Consider the following 16630-nt stretch of genomic DNA (forward strand, 5'->3'; position numbering starts at 1 on the left):
TGCTTGCCCGCTTCCACCCCATCCCATGTTGTTACTTGCTTCCTCCAACTCTCATGATGTCCTGTCCCACCAGCAAAAACAAGCATTGGGAAAAGCAATATATTTCATCCGCATGATCTGTTGGCTTTGCCAATGTTTTTAGCCCTTTTACACAGCTGATGTACAGCTTTGCTGAAGGTTTTTTATAAAAAAAAGTTACTGACACGGACAACGCTTGTTGCTTTGGAGCGTGTTTTTCAAATATTGGTGGTAGGAGGCTTAACACCCTCCTTCCGAGATGCCTCCCAACAGCAATAAAAAAAGCAATATGATGCAGCCAGTGTGAACTTCATCCCACTGCTTTAAAATAAATAATAATTAAGCCATACTGCACAGAAGCTGCACTGTTGTACAATGTGGCTGAAAACATTGACAAAGCCAATAGCCTGCATAGGGGAAATCTATTTGATTTGTCAGTGATTTAAAAAAAAAAAAAAAATTTTTTTAGTTTGAGCCTGGACAGCGCAGGCGGCGCTCTGTCAGGCATGCTGTATTTAGGTATGGCACAGAAGGTCCGCCCATCTGTTCAATTTGCTACTGTTACTGTCCGTGTGAAATCGTTGCTTTTCATTTGTGAATAGGCTTAGTATTTGTAACCTCCAATAACGACTGGACTTTTCTGGTTGTGGAATCTGCACCTGTATTCATACTACTGATAATTGTATTGGGAGGTGGAGTTGTCAATGGGGGCAAATTGAGGGAGAGTGTTGCCCTTCTGTTACCGAAAATTTTTACAAACTATCGGAAGACGGTGTGGTGGCTCAACTACTTTATTGGCCCAGGGAACTGACCCTATGGATGTTCAAAGGCCCTTGCAAAGTAGCCATTGCTGCATAAAGACGTATGGTTAAAACCTACCGATTTGGTGGGTACGGTGCAAGATCTGTACTTTTCCCAAAATATAGTGAATTAATACAGTCCACTTTTAAAGTTTTGTACGTTAAATCCTAGAGAACTTATTGTACAAAATGCCAATAAACGCATGGTTTACAAAAAATCTAGGGAACGACTTTCACCAAACTAGGGAAAAAATTCCAGATTTTCTTTTTAATGAACTGTTTTATTGGTGAAAACATAAACAGCACATCAATGCATTGGCATTATGGCTTGCATGAGATGAACATGTACATGAGCGTTATGAATTGGTCAATATTACATTGATGACATTAATATCAATTACATCACGATCCCCCGCTCGGAGGTGGCCCATCAACAGAGAGCGCATTGTCAAATCTCATTTTCTCTCATCGCATTTCGACTGTTGGAGACGCACATATATCTCCCCGGTATTTGTTTCACATACCCCACTTGCGGTCCCACTTCCTAGGGCATCCCCAGTGTTTGAAGACATCTTTTTCGGCTGTCATGGCTCTGTCCATGTCAGCCGAGCAGTCACGAATAGTAGGCATTGCACCCGCACACCATATCTGTGCGATGTTGTGTTTCGCAATGGCCCATCCCAAAGAGGCCCATGTTTTCTCGGTCTGTGTAAGGTTGGAGGTGTCCCACACATTGAGTAAGCAGAGTTTTATGGAGGACGTATGCTTCTTACCCCAAGCCTGTTTGGAAATGGCGTCCCAATATGATCTAGCCGCTGGCCAGTCCCATGTAATGTGAAAAAAGGTCCCCTCCTGGCGGCATTGTCGGAGACAAAGGTGATCTGTCCGTCTGCTCGTTTTTACTAGAATGCCCGCATCTAAATAGACTCGATGGAGGATCTTCAGCTGGACTAGTCGCAGTCTCATGGAGATGGCCACCTCTCTAGGGGAGGCCAAAGCATCGCGGCAATCATCCTTCTCGCGAGCACCCAGGTCCACCTCCCAATGTTGTCGCAGACGCCCCACAGGGTCCGGGCGGTTATTAATCAGTTTTTTGTACGTGAGGGATATGGCTTTTTTGTTCATGGGATCTAATAGTAGCCTACCTTCCAGTGGAGAAGCCTTGGGAAGTGGGCTACCCTTTGGCAGCACTGCTTTGAGTGTGTGGCAAAATTCCAGAATTTTGAATTAAGTATACGCATTATCCTCCACGTTAACAGATTATTGGAGTCTTTCTAAGGCGTATATAGAAAACTGGGTATTCCGTCAACTTTAAAACGCAAATGCCATTGGGTAAATATCTATAATCCGTATCCTTCCTTAACCCGTTTAGTGCTCCTGTCAGCCATTGGCCGACGGGAGCACTACCTCCCTAGTGCTGACGTCGGCCAATGGCCGACGAAGCCCCGCCCACCTAATGGAACGCCCACACTGCGCCCACACTGGCCAGTAGAAATATCGTAAAACGTTTTGTGTGGTTTTCTCACTGCCTGTATGGCCGGCCAACAAATGCGTATGGGAATAAAACATGATTTGTTCCCTGGAGCTAGTAGGGACCAGGAGCTGGAACGGATCATCGGGATTCCCCTGCCTGTATAAGAGCTCGTCTTTTATCACAAAACGGGGGAATCTGGGGTTGGGGTTGTCTTTGTCAGCGTGGGCTTGTTCCCATGTGTTGAACAGGGTAGAGTCGTTGGATTGCGCACACCTGAAACTACGGTCGGTCGTCCATGGGTCAGAGGAGGTCAATGCAGGGACTGTAGGGGGTTCTGTTGCATTCCCTTTCTGCAAGGTCACTGAGAATAAGTAAAAGTGTGGGTTGTCAGTCCCTATGATTATCTCTTCCGGGAGAGAGTCTAGTACCCCTACTTTGACTACCATGGTCCTCCCCCCCTCTAATTCTAGAGGCACATAGGCTACGGGATAACTCTTTATGTCTCCATGGACGCATTTGATGTAGACCAGGGTGTCTGGCATTATCTGTTGGGACTTCACAAAACCCCCTTGCGCCACCGACTGTTTGCATCCTGAATCTAGGAGAGCCTTAACCCTAACCCCATTCACCCATACACTTACATGGTAAGCCCCACCAAGCTCTGCTGTATACGTGATTGCTTTGGGCAAGTATCCGACGTCCATAGGTTCCTCTTGGTTCCACTTCTGGTGACACAAGCGGGATATATGCCCCCAGGCGCCACAGTCAAAGCATTGAGGGCCTTTGAACACTGGAGTCTCTGGATTCGCTATGCGGGGTACTGGGAAGCCTGGGGGAGGTCGAGGTTTTCTTTCCAGCCTGATAGGAGGTTTATTAGGTTTTTCTGGTTCCCCTGGATGCACTCTGAGTTGTGCACGGGCAAAGGTAGATGCCATTTCCATGGCTTGGGTCGTGGTTAAGTTGGAGTGTTGCCTTAACCACTTCTGTGTCCCATAAGGCAGAGCTTCGAGGTATTGTTCCAAATAGACTTTGTCCATAATTTCTTCTTTTGAACTTATAGAAGGAGTCAGCCATTTATCTGCGGCCGTCTTTAATCGAAAAAAAAGAGTCTTCGGGTTTTCCTCTGGTGCCCCTCTTTCCTTTCGAAACGGACCTTGTAGGCTTCAGAGTCGAGGCCTAAATGGTCTAGGATAATGGTTTTGATTTGGCCATAGGGGGCCTGACCGGTGCTATTGGCCACCTGGTATGCTGCCTGAGCTTCGCCTGTTAAGAGCGGGGCTAGAAAGAATGGCCATTTTTCCAGCGGCCACCCGCAGGCCAACGCTACCCTCTCAAAATTAACCAAGAAGGCGTCCGGATCTTCTCCTGCTGTATATTTTTGTAGCGAGATACCCGACGGGGTGGGATGTGGTGCTCTGATTTCTCTTGCCGGGTTGCTAGTCGGGTCGGTTATTACCTTTTGTAGGCCTTCTATTTGGGTGGCAAGAGTGTTCCGGAATGTTTCCCTGTCGGCTTGTGCGGAAGCGAGCTGCTGCTCGACCGCCCAGCCAATTGTTCTTGTCCCTTGATCAGTGCTTGTAGGAGTTCTTCCATCTTCGTGTTCCAGATGGTTAGGAGTCTGCCCGCATTCTCCACCACTTGTGGCGATGGGAACAGATTCGCGGAGACAGGTGCTGAGGGTAACGCAGGTTTTTATTGCTTTTAACAAACGTCTACGGTGTATCACCCTCCGATAGTATGGGAGGGGAATCTCAGTCTTTGTCTCTGGTATAGTATGTCTGTCTTTGCGCCTCTCTGTTCCGATTCCTCGCCGTTACCGGGGGCTTCTGGGACTTGTAGTGCTGTACTCGGCCTTGACTGCCCTCCGCTCAGTTTCCGGGTATGAAAGGAAAAGAGATAAGGGACAGGTTTCAGTCCAGTGAACTATTCACAGTGCAGAGGGAAGGGGGTGAGGATCACACGTGTGCACAGCAAACCACAAGGATCTAAGGTGCCGATTCTATGAGGGGAGGGGTAGTGCAGAGGATGTCCGTGTGAAGATTTCAGGGAGGTTTAAACCTCTTAAGACCCGCCCAGCCCGCAAACCGTGACCGTACCTGCGAGAGCCACACTTCCCTTGAAGTGTGGCTGGGCGAAGCGCGATGTCGTTGGCCTCCCGGCTCGTCGCTGTCGTCGTCTGCTCCTGCTCTTCGGTTTCCTCCCGACGTCGCTCCCCTCTCTCCTCCGGTCCTCTCCTTCTCCGCCTCCGAACTCTGAGCTCCTCCGATCCTCTCCCTCTCCCTCTCTGCCTCCGTTCTCAGTCTCCTCCTGACGTCTCTCCCCACTCTCCTCTGGTCTTCTCCTTCTCCGAATTCCACTCTGCTCCTTCGCTCTCCTCTCCTCGCATCTCCACTCGACTACTCCGCCTCCGGGTGATGAACACACCTGTGTGTGTTCGTCTCTGGGCTTTACCTCGGTTCCGTGGGCGTGTTTCTGTTCGAGTTCCGCCCAATTAAAGAAACAATGTTCCTCCTGTGGATCGGCCTCGGGTTTAGTTGGGGTATTGTTGTTTACTTTCCAGTTCTCTAATTGCTGTATAGAGAAAGGGGAGAACGAGTTGTTCAACGGATGTTGGAGATTGTCATGATTCAAGGGGTTATCCTGGTCCCCCTTGCCACAGTCTGCCACGTTAGCAGACAGTAGTAGCGCTCCGGTCACCGGCCTTTCCTTCACCTTTTCTTTTTAACCTGCCACGATGGCCCGCTCATACAAGGAACAATCCTCGCTTCTCCCTCCTCCCTGTGTAGAGGCCTGAGAAGCGAGGATTGTTCCGTGTATGAGGCAGACATTACCATTTGAGATATTCTGTACCTTTGTTCTGAAGAAGCCTTAAGAAATTGTGGGCTGAAATGCGACTGCGTCGACAGATATGAGGAGTCCAGGGAGCTTGGGGTTTACTTTTCTTTCTCTCACTTCAAAGTGAGAGGTTTTACGTGACAATCGTGCTAGCTCTGAGAGAGTGCTCGAGGAATGCTGTATGATGTTATTTTTTTTACTAGCACCCAACAAAATTGACATGTCCTTAAATGAACTGTGTAGTTATTTCAGTATTGGAAAAGACCAAATGAAGCACTTATTTTTTGGTAATTCTGAAGTGTGGTCGAAACAGATATTTTAAAATGATCAAATCAATACACTAGGTGATAACATTTCCACACATTATCGTTTGTGCTCCGTATACTTTTATCAGTGAAACTGCATGTCTGCAAAGGTAATGTGATTTCAATTGAAAATATGTTGTTTTTAATGTAAGTGTGCTACCACACCATTCATATTCCACTTTACTCCACTCTGCACCACTTCACGCCACTGCACTCTACTCCACTATGCACTCTACTCCACTTTGCACTACTCTACTCTATGGCACTCCACTATGCCACTGTACTCTATGCCACTTCACTCTGCGCCTCTCTAGTCCTCGCCACTGCACTTTACACCATTCCAGTCTAGGACACTCCACTCTTTACTATGCATAACTTCACTCTACAAAACTCCACTCTATAGCACTTCACTCTACACCACTGCATTCTGTGCCAATACACTTTACCCCACTCTAATCTACTCTGCATAACTGCACTCTATGCACTGCATTCTACTCTGCACCATTCAGCTCTACGCCATCTCTCTCTACTCTGTGCAACTGCACTGTACCTCACTGAACTCTCCTCTGCACTACTCTAGTCTACTTCTCAAAAAAAGAGAGTTTCCCAAGGACCAGAAAGGACTGGGTCAATAGGTAGTATCAAAGAAAAGATTCCTTTCTGGGTAGTTATTTCACAAGGTGACCATGAGGCCTATCCATGTCAATTAGCTGTATTAAACATTTGCAATTGGCGAATACAGGAAGTCAAAATTTAGTCTCCACACTAGGTTGATTATACTTTTTGCTCAAAGTTTATTTTATAAAAATTCATATTTAGGAATTCATTTTAAATACACATTATAATTTTACACTGTGAAGCGGAAGCCAGCCACACGAGGGAATCACCAGCCATAATACAGCTCTCAAAATCAGAAAAGGAGCGAGGTTGGTCCCAGGCAAGCAAGATTAGTGACAATCAATCAAAGAAACGTCAGGATTACCAATACAATGAGCTAAAGCCTTGAAACCTGACACGACCCACATGATTGGGTATCGTCACGTGACTAAATTGAGGAGCGCATATTCAAAAAAACGCAACTGGGAGATGACATCATCTACAATGCATCATTGACTATATGCTACTAACAACCTATATAAATCACTGACGGCCGTGAATTGATAACGAACATGCTACCAGATAAACTAAGACCAAAACGTCCCAGAAACCACTTGAAGGACGCCTTTTCTTTAATTTAAAAGAGAAGAAGTATACCTGTTTTTAACTTATTCTGTCCTGATGAAGGTGCACCAAGTATAACAAACGCACCGAAACGCGTCGACTTTTGGACTATTTTAAACTGTGAAAAAAATGTTTTTTTATGAATTTACTGTATCGTTGTATTTTAAACATTGAATGCATACTATAAAGTGGTGACTTTGTGATAGAGAACCGTAACACGGAATTGTTAGCTATTAGATATATACCTGTACCAGAGTACCACAGTGTAAAATTATAATGTGTATTTAAAATGAATTCCTAAATATGAATTTTTATAAAATAAACTTTGAGCAAAAAGTATAATCAACCTAGTGTGGAGACTAAATTTTGACTTCCTGTATTCGCCAATTGCAAATGTTTAATACAGCTAATTGACATGGATAGGCCTCATGGTCACCTTGTGAAATAACTACCCAGAAAGGAATCTTTTCTTTGATACTACTCTAGTCTACACCACTCAATGCCACTCTACACCACTCTACTCTGCACTACTGCACATTACATCACTTCACTCTATGCTACTGCACTCTATGCCATTGCACCAGCCTCTGCACCACTCTACGCCTCTGCACCACTCTACGCCTCTGCACCACTCCACACCTCTACACCACTCTACGCCACTGCACTGCACTCTACTATGCATCACTCTAATCGGGCCCACTGCATTCTATGACTCTGCATTGTATGCTGCTGAATTCGATGCCGCTGCAATCTATGCCACTATACTCCGCAACACCCTATGCAATTACACTCTGCTCTACGCCATTGCACTGTACGGCACTGAACTCTGCACATCTCTACTCTGCACTACTACATTCTTTGCCACTGCACTCTACATACTGTGCATCACTCCTCGCCACTGCACGCCACGCCACGCCACTGCACGCCACGCCACTGCACGCCACGCCACTGCACGCCACGCCACTGCACGCCACGCCACTGCACGCCGCACTCCACGCCACTGCACGCCGCGCCACTGCACTCCACGCCACTGCACTCCGCGCCACTGCACTCCACGCCACTGCACTGCGCGCCACTGCACGCCACTGCACTCCGCGCCACTGCACTCCGCGCCGCTGCACTCCGCGCCACTGCATGCCACTGCACTCTATGCAACACTCTAATCTGTGCCATTGCATTCTATTATGTTGGATTGTACGCTGCTGAATTCTGCGCTGCTGCACTTTACGCCACTTTACAGTGCAACACTCTCTGCCAATGTACTTTACACCAGTCTACTCTACTCCACTGTATGACATGCTATGTGACTCCACTGTAATATACAACACACTATGCCACTCTACTCCACTCTGTGGCACTCTACTCCACTTTTTGCCATTCCACTCTGTGACACTCCACACCACTCTCCTCTAAGTCACCAAATTTTAACCATGCTGAGCAGCAGCCACGCTGGTGTACAACGTGGGTAAAATACATGGGCAAAGCCAGTAGCTCTTGCATAGGCAAGCCTATTGGCTGTGCCAGTGCTTGTTTTTTTAAAGCTCACTTCCCTTGTTTATTTTCCTCCAGCTGCCTTTTCATTACCTCTTGCAGTTAATGCAGTAGTGTAACATTGTCCATTGTTTTTACTTCTTTTTCAGCATAGGGAGGATGCGCTAGACTGGGTGCAGATGCGTTGACTCCGAAGCAGGCGCATAACATTAACCTTTCTACATCTTCTCAACAAACATCCGAACCCCTAGACCCAAGTGAGCTTAATGTGGTAATCCTCCTCTAAAGCACCAAGTAAAAGACAGAAGACGATCCATGATGCATCTAAAGGCTTATATTAACCTGCTCAGCATCTCACTTCTGCTTGGTATGCAGGTTCAAGGTAAGCTCTATTAATTTGCCAACTTATAACAAAGCCAAACATATGCTGTCCTTTGAAGTAATATGAAAGGCAAACCATATAACCTAGCATTTTATTGATGTAAAGCATAAACAATTCTGTTTACTTTTCTGTAGTTCAAATTAGAAGGCTTGCTGATATGAGCTGCACTGCAAAATATGTATTTGCCTTTAAAAAAAATTTAACCATCCAGTGCTCCCTATTCTCGGCCTTCTCTTTGACAATATCAAATACAAATGCCTAAAGACCTACGCTGCAACCCCTCCTACTCCAATTTCCAAAAATAACTCAAAACATACCTCCTCAACAAATACTGGGGTCCATAATTTTACTACCTCTGAATCTGTTCTCTTGCTCTGCACCCCGTCAGGGCTCCCTCTATTTTCCCGCCAAATCTATCCCCCCACCCCTCGCTACTCTTTCCCCACCCAACCCCCCTTTCTGCTCTCTGTATTCACATACGACCTCTAACCACACGCACAACTTCCCACTGGTTTACTAACCCCCTATTTTCCTACTCTCCCTGTCTCCCTCTCATCCCTTCTCTCTCACCCTCTCCCACTTACCCTAAATGGTTTGAACTTCCCCGGTGAACTAATTTGATTTCTCTTGTAAATAACATTCTTATTGTTCTGCTTGCTTGGTTATATGGACTCTTCTGCAATGTTTATTATTAAGTGTTCTTGTATACTGTATTTCCTCACATTCCTGTAAAGCGCTCTGATACCTCTGGGTCTAGCCAGCGCTATAGAACCTTTAAAATAAATATCTATGAATATCGCTCCTTTCCTCTGTCTCCTAGACCATTACTGTGAGGCCCCTGGGATCAAGAGTATTAGGGCTCTAGATCTGAATGCAATCCTGCTGGCCTTCTATCTGCCACCCCATGGACTCAGCCTTCACAATGCCCCTGAATGGTTAATACTGACTTTGAGATGCCTCTGCCTGAAAGCAATGGGTGTGGTGGTAGTGCAGAAAGAAAAAAAAGAAACCCGCCTACTTACCAGCCATTAATTGATTGAGTTACTTAAAGCCAGGGCCACTGGAATTATGAGTTTCTGCTGCAGCAGCGTTTTCCACATAATTATCAGTTTACTACATTTGCTACATAATTTGCAGATTTCAACAAAAAAACTTGATTCTAGCTCAAACAGAACAAAAGTTACTTAAAGCGTGACAAATATACCTTCAGCCGAATTCTCAAAGGACAGATACAAACTCTGAAATGAGGTGGTGTTGGTTAATCCTATGTCTAGTGTAAATATCGCTCCCTGTTGTGATTTTTAAAGAATTCCTGGAAATCTACAGATAAAGATGACCTTTCCAAAAAGTATTTATGTGGATATTCGGTTTTCTCCACCGGCTTAAAACGTTGACATGTTTGCTTTTTTTCCCAACCTGGAAATGCACCTGACCTTGCCTTTCACAGGAGTACAATTCTCTGAGGTTTAGGATAGGAAAATTACCCTTTGAATGCTTATGCCCGCACATGAGTGTCTGGATATTCACTGTTTTTGGCATCACCCCTCCCCTGTACATGCGTTTCAAAATTCCAAGGTATCTAGCGCAAAAGCTTGAATTATCCTGTGGCGGGAGAAACTTAAGAAGCGCTAACACTTTCCTCCTGAAACCTCTCATCCTTAGCAAAAAGAGAACTTTTCACTGAGCCTTCTCTGGTGCGGCCCCAAAGATATGGAGCTCTCTTCCACCGGAAGTTCGCAGAATCCCCTCAACAACTGCTTTCAAACTGGAAGCCAAAAGATTCCTTATGGACAAATTCCTACCTTAATCTGGGCGAGTTCCATTGGTTCGAAATCATCGCTCCTACAATCTCTGGTTCATCATGTGACTCTGCTCTTCTTTACAGCATTGTGTGCCCCTCTTTGATTTTTGTATTATTCTCCTTTGTGTCATCTGTATGTGAATCATGTGATTATTCATGTTTTGTGTTATTACTTGATGTTGATATTGGGTTTTGACCTTCCTTCCACCCTTTTGTAAAGCGCTCTGTTATCCTTCGGGATCTGGTTTGCGCTATATAAAACTTTATAAATTAAAAAAAAAATAAGTGTTCCGGAGCAGTGGAAGGCCCTTTGCAAAGATTGACTGGTAATCTTGTAGTTACTTACTGCTGTATCTGGGTGTTAAACTGGTACTGAGGTGAAACATTTCCCCTAACAGCGTTTCCTTGAGTAAAAATAGCAAAATAATGAAGTAATGCTATCCACAAAATGTTGCACATTGTGCAGCATAATTGACCTTTTCTTGCTGCAGAATGTAGTCAAACCTGCTGCATAGTGTGGTCCTCTTCTTCTGAATAATTCCAGTGGCTCTGCTTAAAACTTCAATGTGGCAAAGATGTATTCTTTTTGAGATGTAATGTAAGGGTGTTATCAGCTGAGCTCTGAAATAGTGGAGACACTGAGAAAAAATTCTGCATTAGATACCGTTTGATTACTTATTACTAAAAACTATATTTTTGTAAGAGAGTGTTTTATCTCAATCATCACTGCATTTTTGCAGCAGCCTAGCTTAGATTATGTAAATACTCTTTTAAAATAATGACTTACATATTCACAGTGCTTTCTGCAACAGGGTGGGACCTCATAGCACTACAAACCGGGACAATGGAATTATGTGGCAGGAGAAGGCCAAATTATGCAGCATGGTTGACTAAATTCTGCAGAATGCAAAGGCGACTTATGCTGCATATTTTGGATTGCATTTTTTACACTTGTTAACTCTGTCCTGTCCTTTATTGCCCCCCATAAGTACCACATTAACACCCACATATATCAATAAGCAACAGAAAGGTGACCAACCAACCTTTAGAAAGGGCCTTCCACTGCGAAGTAACAGGTGTTCCTGCATTTTTAGTACCTTTTGAACCGTTTGAGCTAGAAACAAGGTTTTTTGTAATCTGCAAATCACGTAGCAGATGATGGATTGTGCGGCAAATGCAGAAAATCCAGAACTATGCGCTATGAGTGTAGGGTGAGCATGAACGTGAATGGTGAGAATGAGGAGTGAGTTATCTGAATGCAGGGCGCATTCCCAGACACTTGAAGTAAATCAGCATGTTATTGATGGTGGCGTAGGCTTTCAGATACAAGTTAAACTATTGCTATTATGGCATTAATCAAGGGTGAAGGAAATAAATAATGTGCTGATCCTGCAACAAACTTCCCGTCTATTATGATTAGTATTGCCCACTTATTATTTTGATGTCGCTGATGGTACAAAAATAAACAGTCACCTAAAGCCCTATTTTCAGCACTTATCTGCGTATACTTCAAACAGCAAAAATAAATAGAAAGCACTTTTAATTGTGTTCTAGGGCTACCTCAATGATTAAGGACTCCTAATTAAAGGGAACAAAGACCGAGAAGTCACATTACAAATGAATACATATTTTTTTTTATTTATAACCCTATTTAGTGTTAAGACATGGTCTTTGCAGGCTCTTTAAACCTACATGGCGGGCATTTATTTTATTGGCAACCCTACTTTATATTCCAATGCATTTTCACATAACAGCAGTAAATGTAAAGTACAAATATAAGGAATAGGCAGAGTAGGGGCCCATGGGGTACTGGAACCAGAAAGAAACTAAGCCTCGGTTACCAGTTTACAAAGGTATGCAAATGGTCTTTAAAGACCTGTGAAAAACTCTGGCGTGCCGGAGATAAGACTCCAGACACTGCCCAGCCGAGCCCACAGCAGCATACTCACTGACCTCTGGGCCCCATGTAAATGAAGACAGCCTGGAAATGCAGTAAATAAATATTGCCGCTGCAATTCCAGGCCATCTTCATTTTTTATTTTTTTATTTTTTTTACATGTACTTGCGGAGGCATTTGGTCCCCCCTGGGAACCCATTCACGCCCCTCCCCCAGGGGGATGCGCCCCACAGTTTGAAAACCTCTGCCCTACAATTAAATGCCATTTGGGTGATTACATTGGTTTTAACTCACTATTCGCGCGGGCACCCACTTAAACAATTCAAAGTGCCTCCCTGCCTTCAGGTGTAGGCCAGTTCTCTATCAAAGTGATACAAAAGGGGATGATGGACGGAGCGTTTGAACAAATCAAACACTCACCCCCAGTCAACTGATCTGGGTTTAATCCATCACCATTCTTTAGTTCACTCAGCCACCCCAGTTCAGACATGGCCATATGCAAATCAGTCTGACCCTGTGCCTTATGGGAACAGTCCAGTTCTCTATCAAACCAAGTATTTAGAGAGTGAGGGCTGCCTATGATGAAGCATGACACCTAGTGGTGTGTGAGGACAGCCCTTCACAATTTTTGACATAGCGAACCCTCCTATTGAGTAGTGCTATTAGGGACACAGTTTAGTAATGTAATTAACTACACCTTTAGGGTAGCTATTTTTGTGTGTATAGTGCAGTCTGAATCCCACAGATCAAGATATCTAATAATAGTGGCTTTCTCTATCAGATCATTTACCCGCTGTGTCTCTTGAGGTTATAAAATGCGGCAGCCACACTCCTCTTACTTATGCTAACACATGAGAGGGGATCTGTGAAAAAAGATTTCATCCCTATTCTACAAAATTCAGTTTTGATGTAAGAAATCCAAGGGATTTGTAGCCCTCTGTCCAGGGAAAGGCAATCCATTATTATTTTTCTGGTTATGGCAGTCTCCGGGCTCTTACAGGTCGAGAGCCGCAAAAAAACGGGACGCACCCGGATCAGATCTCAAGCGTAAGATACCCTGAGTTCCTTATGACAAAAAAATGTGCAACAGACAGGGGCACAGATAAATCCTTCCTTAGAAATCTGTTTTCTTTCCCTTGGGTGGCAATGCAGTTGGAGATTCTCCATAAATGACAATTGGTAGACACTGGGATCTGTATATTTGTATTAACAAAATGAAGGATCCACCACCCAAGGGTTGGGAGGGATAATGCATAATGACCCATTGACCATGGTAATTTGCATGGTACGGTGTGGGATATAAGGGGACCATGACCCTTGGGCAGAAAAGTAAATGCCCAGTTAACGAAAGGTACTGGTACGGGTTATAAGGTTGGAGCCAGTTGCAATGGATGACATAGATCTACACTTGGGTCCACAGGTACATAACATGAGACTTAGTAAAGTTAGTCTGAAGAGCTAAGGAGGCCATAAAGTCAACAAAACGCATATACTAGCTGACTATACTAATTAAGATACAAACATAGCCTAGCAGCAAACGCCTAAAGCGCAACCCCAACAAAACTGAACTGCCACTCCTCTCCCCAAAAAACAAACTCTTACCGATTTAAGAATGGTTCAAGAACCTGGGCACCCTAAACTGTTCTCGCTCACTTTCTAACTCTATAAAGTCTTGGGTATCACCCGGTACAAAAGCATGTCAATAAAGTAGCACATCAAAAAGTAAGCTGAGGGAGCGCTCGACACTCTTAAACATCTCAAGAAACTCAAACAGCTCATTCCCCCCGAAATCTTAAAATGGTAGTGCAATCACTAGTCCTATAAAAACCTGACACCTTGCCTCCCTAAGAACAGTCCTCAATGCAACTGCCAGGCTCCTCACAGGAATTAAACGGTTTGATCACATCTCGCCTGCCCTCATGAGTCTCAGTTGGCTTCCCATTGAAGAATGATACATCTTCGAGACAGCTGATATCACCCACAAAGTCCTTCATACTAAAAACCTCAAATACCTAGAAACCAAACTTTCAAGAGCAGGAAGAAGCCAGGCTCTGCGAAGCTCCAACTCTCTTCTGTCATTCCTCCTAATCTGAAGAAGAAATGCTCCCAGGTGTTTGATTTAGTAAGTACGTGACTGTCTGTATAAGTGAGCGATTAAACGTGTCGTAGTGAATACATGGGTTGGTGACTAAACTGTGTAAATGTCTACCCGTCTGTCTCTTGGTGTGTAAGCGGTTGCATGGGTTGGTGAGTAGCTAAATGAGTGTCTATATAGGTTATTGATTGGTTGTCTGAGTATCTGTATAGGTGCCTGAGTGTCAGTGTGGATCTATGGGGGGTGTATGACTCCATGCATGGATGTGTGAGTGGGTGATTCACTGGGCGTATGGGTTCAAGAGTGCATCTGTGAAGGGCCGTATGGGTGTGTGGTGAATAAATGGATGTCTCAGTGGTACATGTGTGAGTAACTACATGTGTGAAAGGCAGTATATGTGCTTGTTGGAGTATATAAATGAACTATATGTGAGAGTGAGTGATTGTGAGAGTGGCTGTATGGATGAGTGTGTGGTTATATCAGTGATTGTATAAGCAGTAAGTATGTGTTAGTATTTGTATGAATAAGAGAGGTGGTGTTTGCATAGCTGAGTAAATGGAAGTGTGATTGATTTTTTGCATGACTGACTTAGGCATGTGAGTAATGCTATGGATGAGTGGTGGTGTGTGTCTGTATAGGTGTATGAGTGCATATGATAGAACTGTACTGATGAGTGATGCATGTATGAGTGACTTTATGGGTGAATGAGTGGATGTGTGTGTAGACCTAGGAATCAGTTAGTGGGTATGTATTAACTGGTATTGGTGTGTCTATGGTTTCAAAAATGGTAGTCTATATTTTGGAGTAGGTGTATCAAAGGTTATATTAGGGTGTGAGTAGGTGCATCAGATTATCACATGGATGATGTCATAGGTGATGTCATTTGAGATGTCATCAGGATGTCACTGACCATTTAATGAATCATGTAATATGTGACGTAATCAGCAGTGCATTGTGGGGGCTCATGTTATAGTTAGCTGAACCAACTATAATGGCCACATTTCTCTGGTTTTGTTCGAGTGAAATGTCCAACTAACTATAACGTCTCTGAAACCTATGTTTCTTTCTGTGAATTTCAAAGGTTTTTTAAATGCTAGTTTCTAACTAGAACGTCCCTAAAACTATGTTTTTTTCCAGTGATTTTCAAGGTTTTTTTTTAAATGCTAATTTCTAACTATGCGTACAGAGGTAGGACATGTGCAGAAAGAGGTGAAAAGGTGCAGAAAGGAGCAAGAGAAATACAGAAAAAGCCAACAGAAGTCCAGAAAGACGAAGAAAGGTGCAGAAAGAAGCAAAAGATGTGCACAAAGAACCAACAGAGGAGCAGAAAGAGGCCTTGTTGCAAAGTCATCCTGTGCCCCCAACTTTTTGCTGATGCGTACTGGTGGTAACTGACTCTGACTTAGCAGGCCTAGAGCCAGTGCCTATGCTAAAGGACACTTTGAATACAGTGAAACCACCTACATACACTAGGGAACACTATGCATTGGGGAACCCTGTGATTGGCATGACCTCCTCAGTAAGGCCCTAGTACATAATAGTGCAGGGGGATTAAAACTACCTCGAAGTCAGAGATGCTGAAAGATGCTACTTTAAGTAGTAGTCAAGTTTGCAGAGTGGTGGAAAAAGGGTGCTGGGCCTCCGACCAGTGCTCAGGAATTCCGCTGCTTAGAGGAGGTACCAGGAGGGCTTCTTGGCCCCAAAGTCCCTCAGGAAGCACGTTTGCAGACTGGTGGAGAAAGGGGGGCATGCCTCCGAAGACGTCTTAGCAATCCCACTATGTGGGACTTACTGGAGGTAACCAGAGGGGTAGTTGGCCCCCAAGGACAATCTTGGGGTCCAACTACCCATCCTAATACCTCCAGTAAGTCCCGCACAGCAGGATTGCAAAGTTGTCATAGGCCACGCCCCCTTTCCCAACCACTCTGCAAACACACTTCCTGGTGCGCTCTTGGATGGGGATTAAAGTCTCTTTGCTGCTGGGGGTACTTAGGGGCCAGCTAGCCTACCTGATAACTAGTATGTCCCAGATAGTGGGATTGCTGAAAGCTGGACACAGGCCCTGCCCCTACCTGCAGCACTCTGCAAACATGCCCCCGGCGCATTCTAAGTTGGGGGATTAAGTCCCCTTGAATACTGAGGGTCCCTGGGGGCCATATAGCCCACCAGGTACCTCCAGTAAGTCCCACACACCTGGATTGCTGAGTGGTCTGAGGCCACGCCCCCTTTTTACACCACTCTGCAAACACAGTTCCTGGCGCACTGCTGCTCGGGGGATGAAGTCCACTTGTGTCCTGAGGTCCTTAGGACA

At 44.7% G+C, this 16630-nt stretch overlaps 1 protein-coding gene across 1 annotated transcript in view; it reads left to right on the forward strand.

Annotated features, from left to right (window-relative positions):
- BMPR1A (bone morphogenetic protein receptor type 1A) overlaps nucleotides 1-16630 on the forward strand; it is a 510331-nt gene that overhangs the window by 299507 nt on the left and 194194 nt on the right. The window contains exon 3 of the mRNA XM_078643295.1: nucleotides 8294-8526. Within this exon, the coding sequence (XP_078499421.1) occupies nucleotides 8460-8526 (67 nt within the window). The 5' untranslated portion in view covers nucleotides 8294-8459. The remainder of the gene's footprint in view (nucleotides 1-8293; nucleotides 8527-16630) is intronic.

This window comes from Lissotriton helveticus, chromosome 5_1 (genome assembly GCF_964261635.1).
Source record: "Lissotriton helveticus chromosome 5_1, aLisHel1.1, whole genome shotgun sequence".
Lineage (NCBI taxonomy): Eukaryota > Metazoa > Chordata > Amphibia > Caudata > Salamandridae > Lissotriton > Lissotriton helveticus.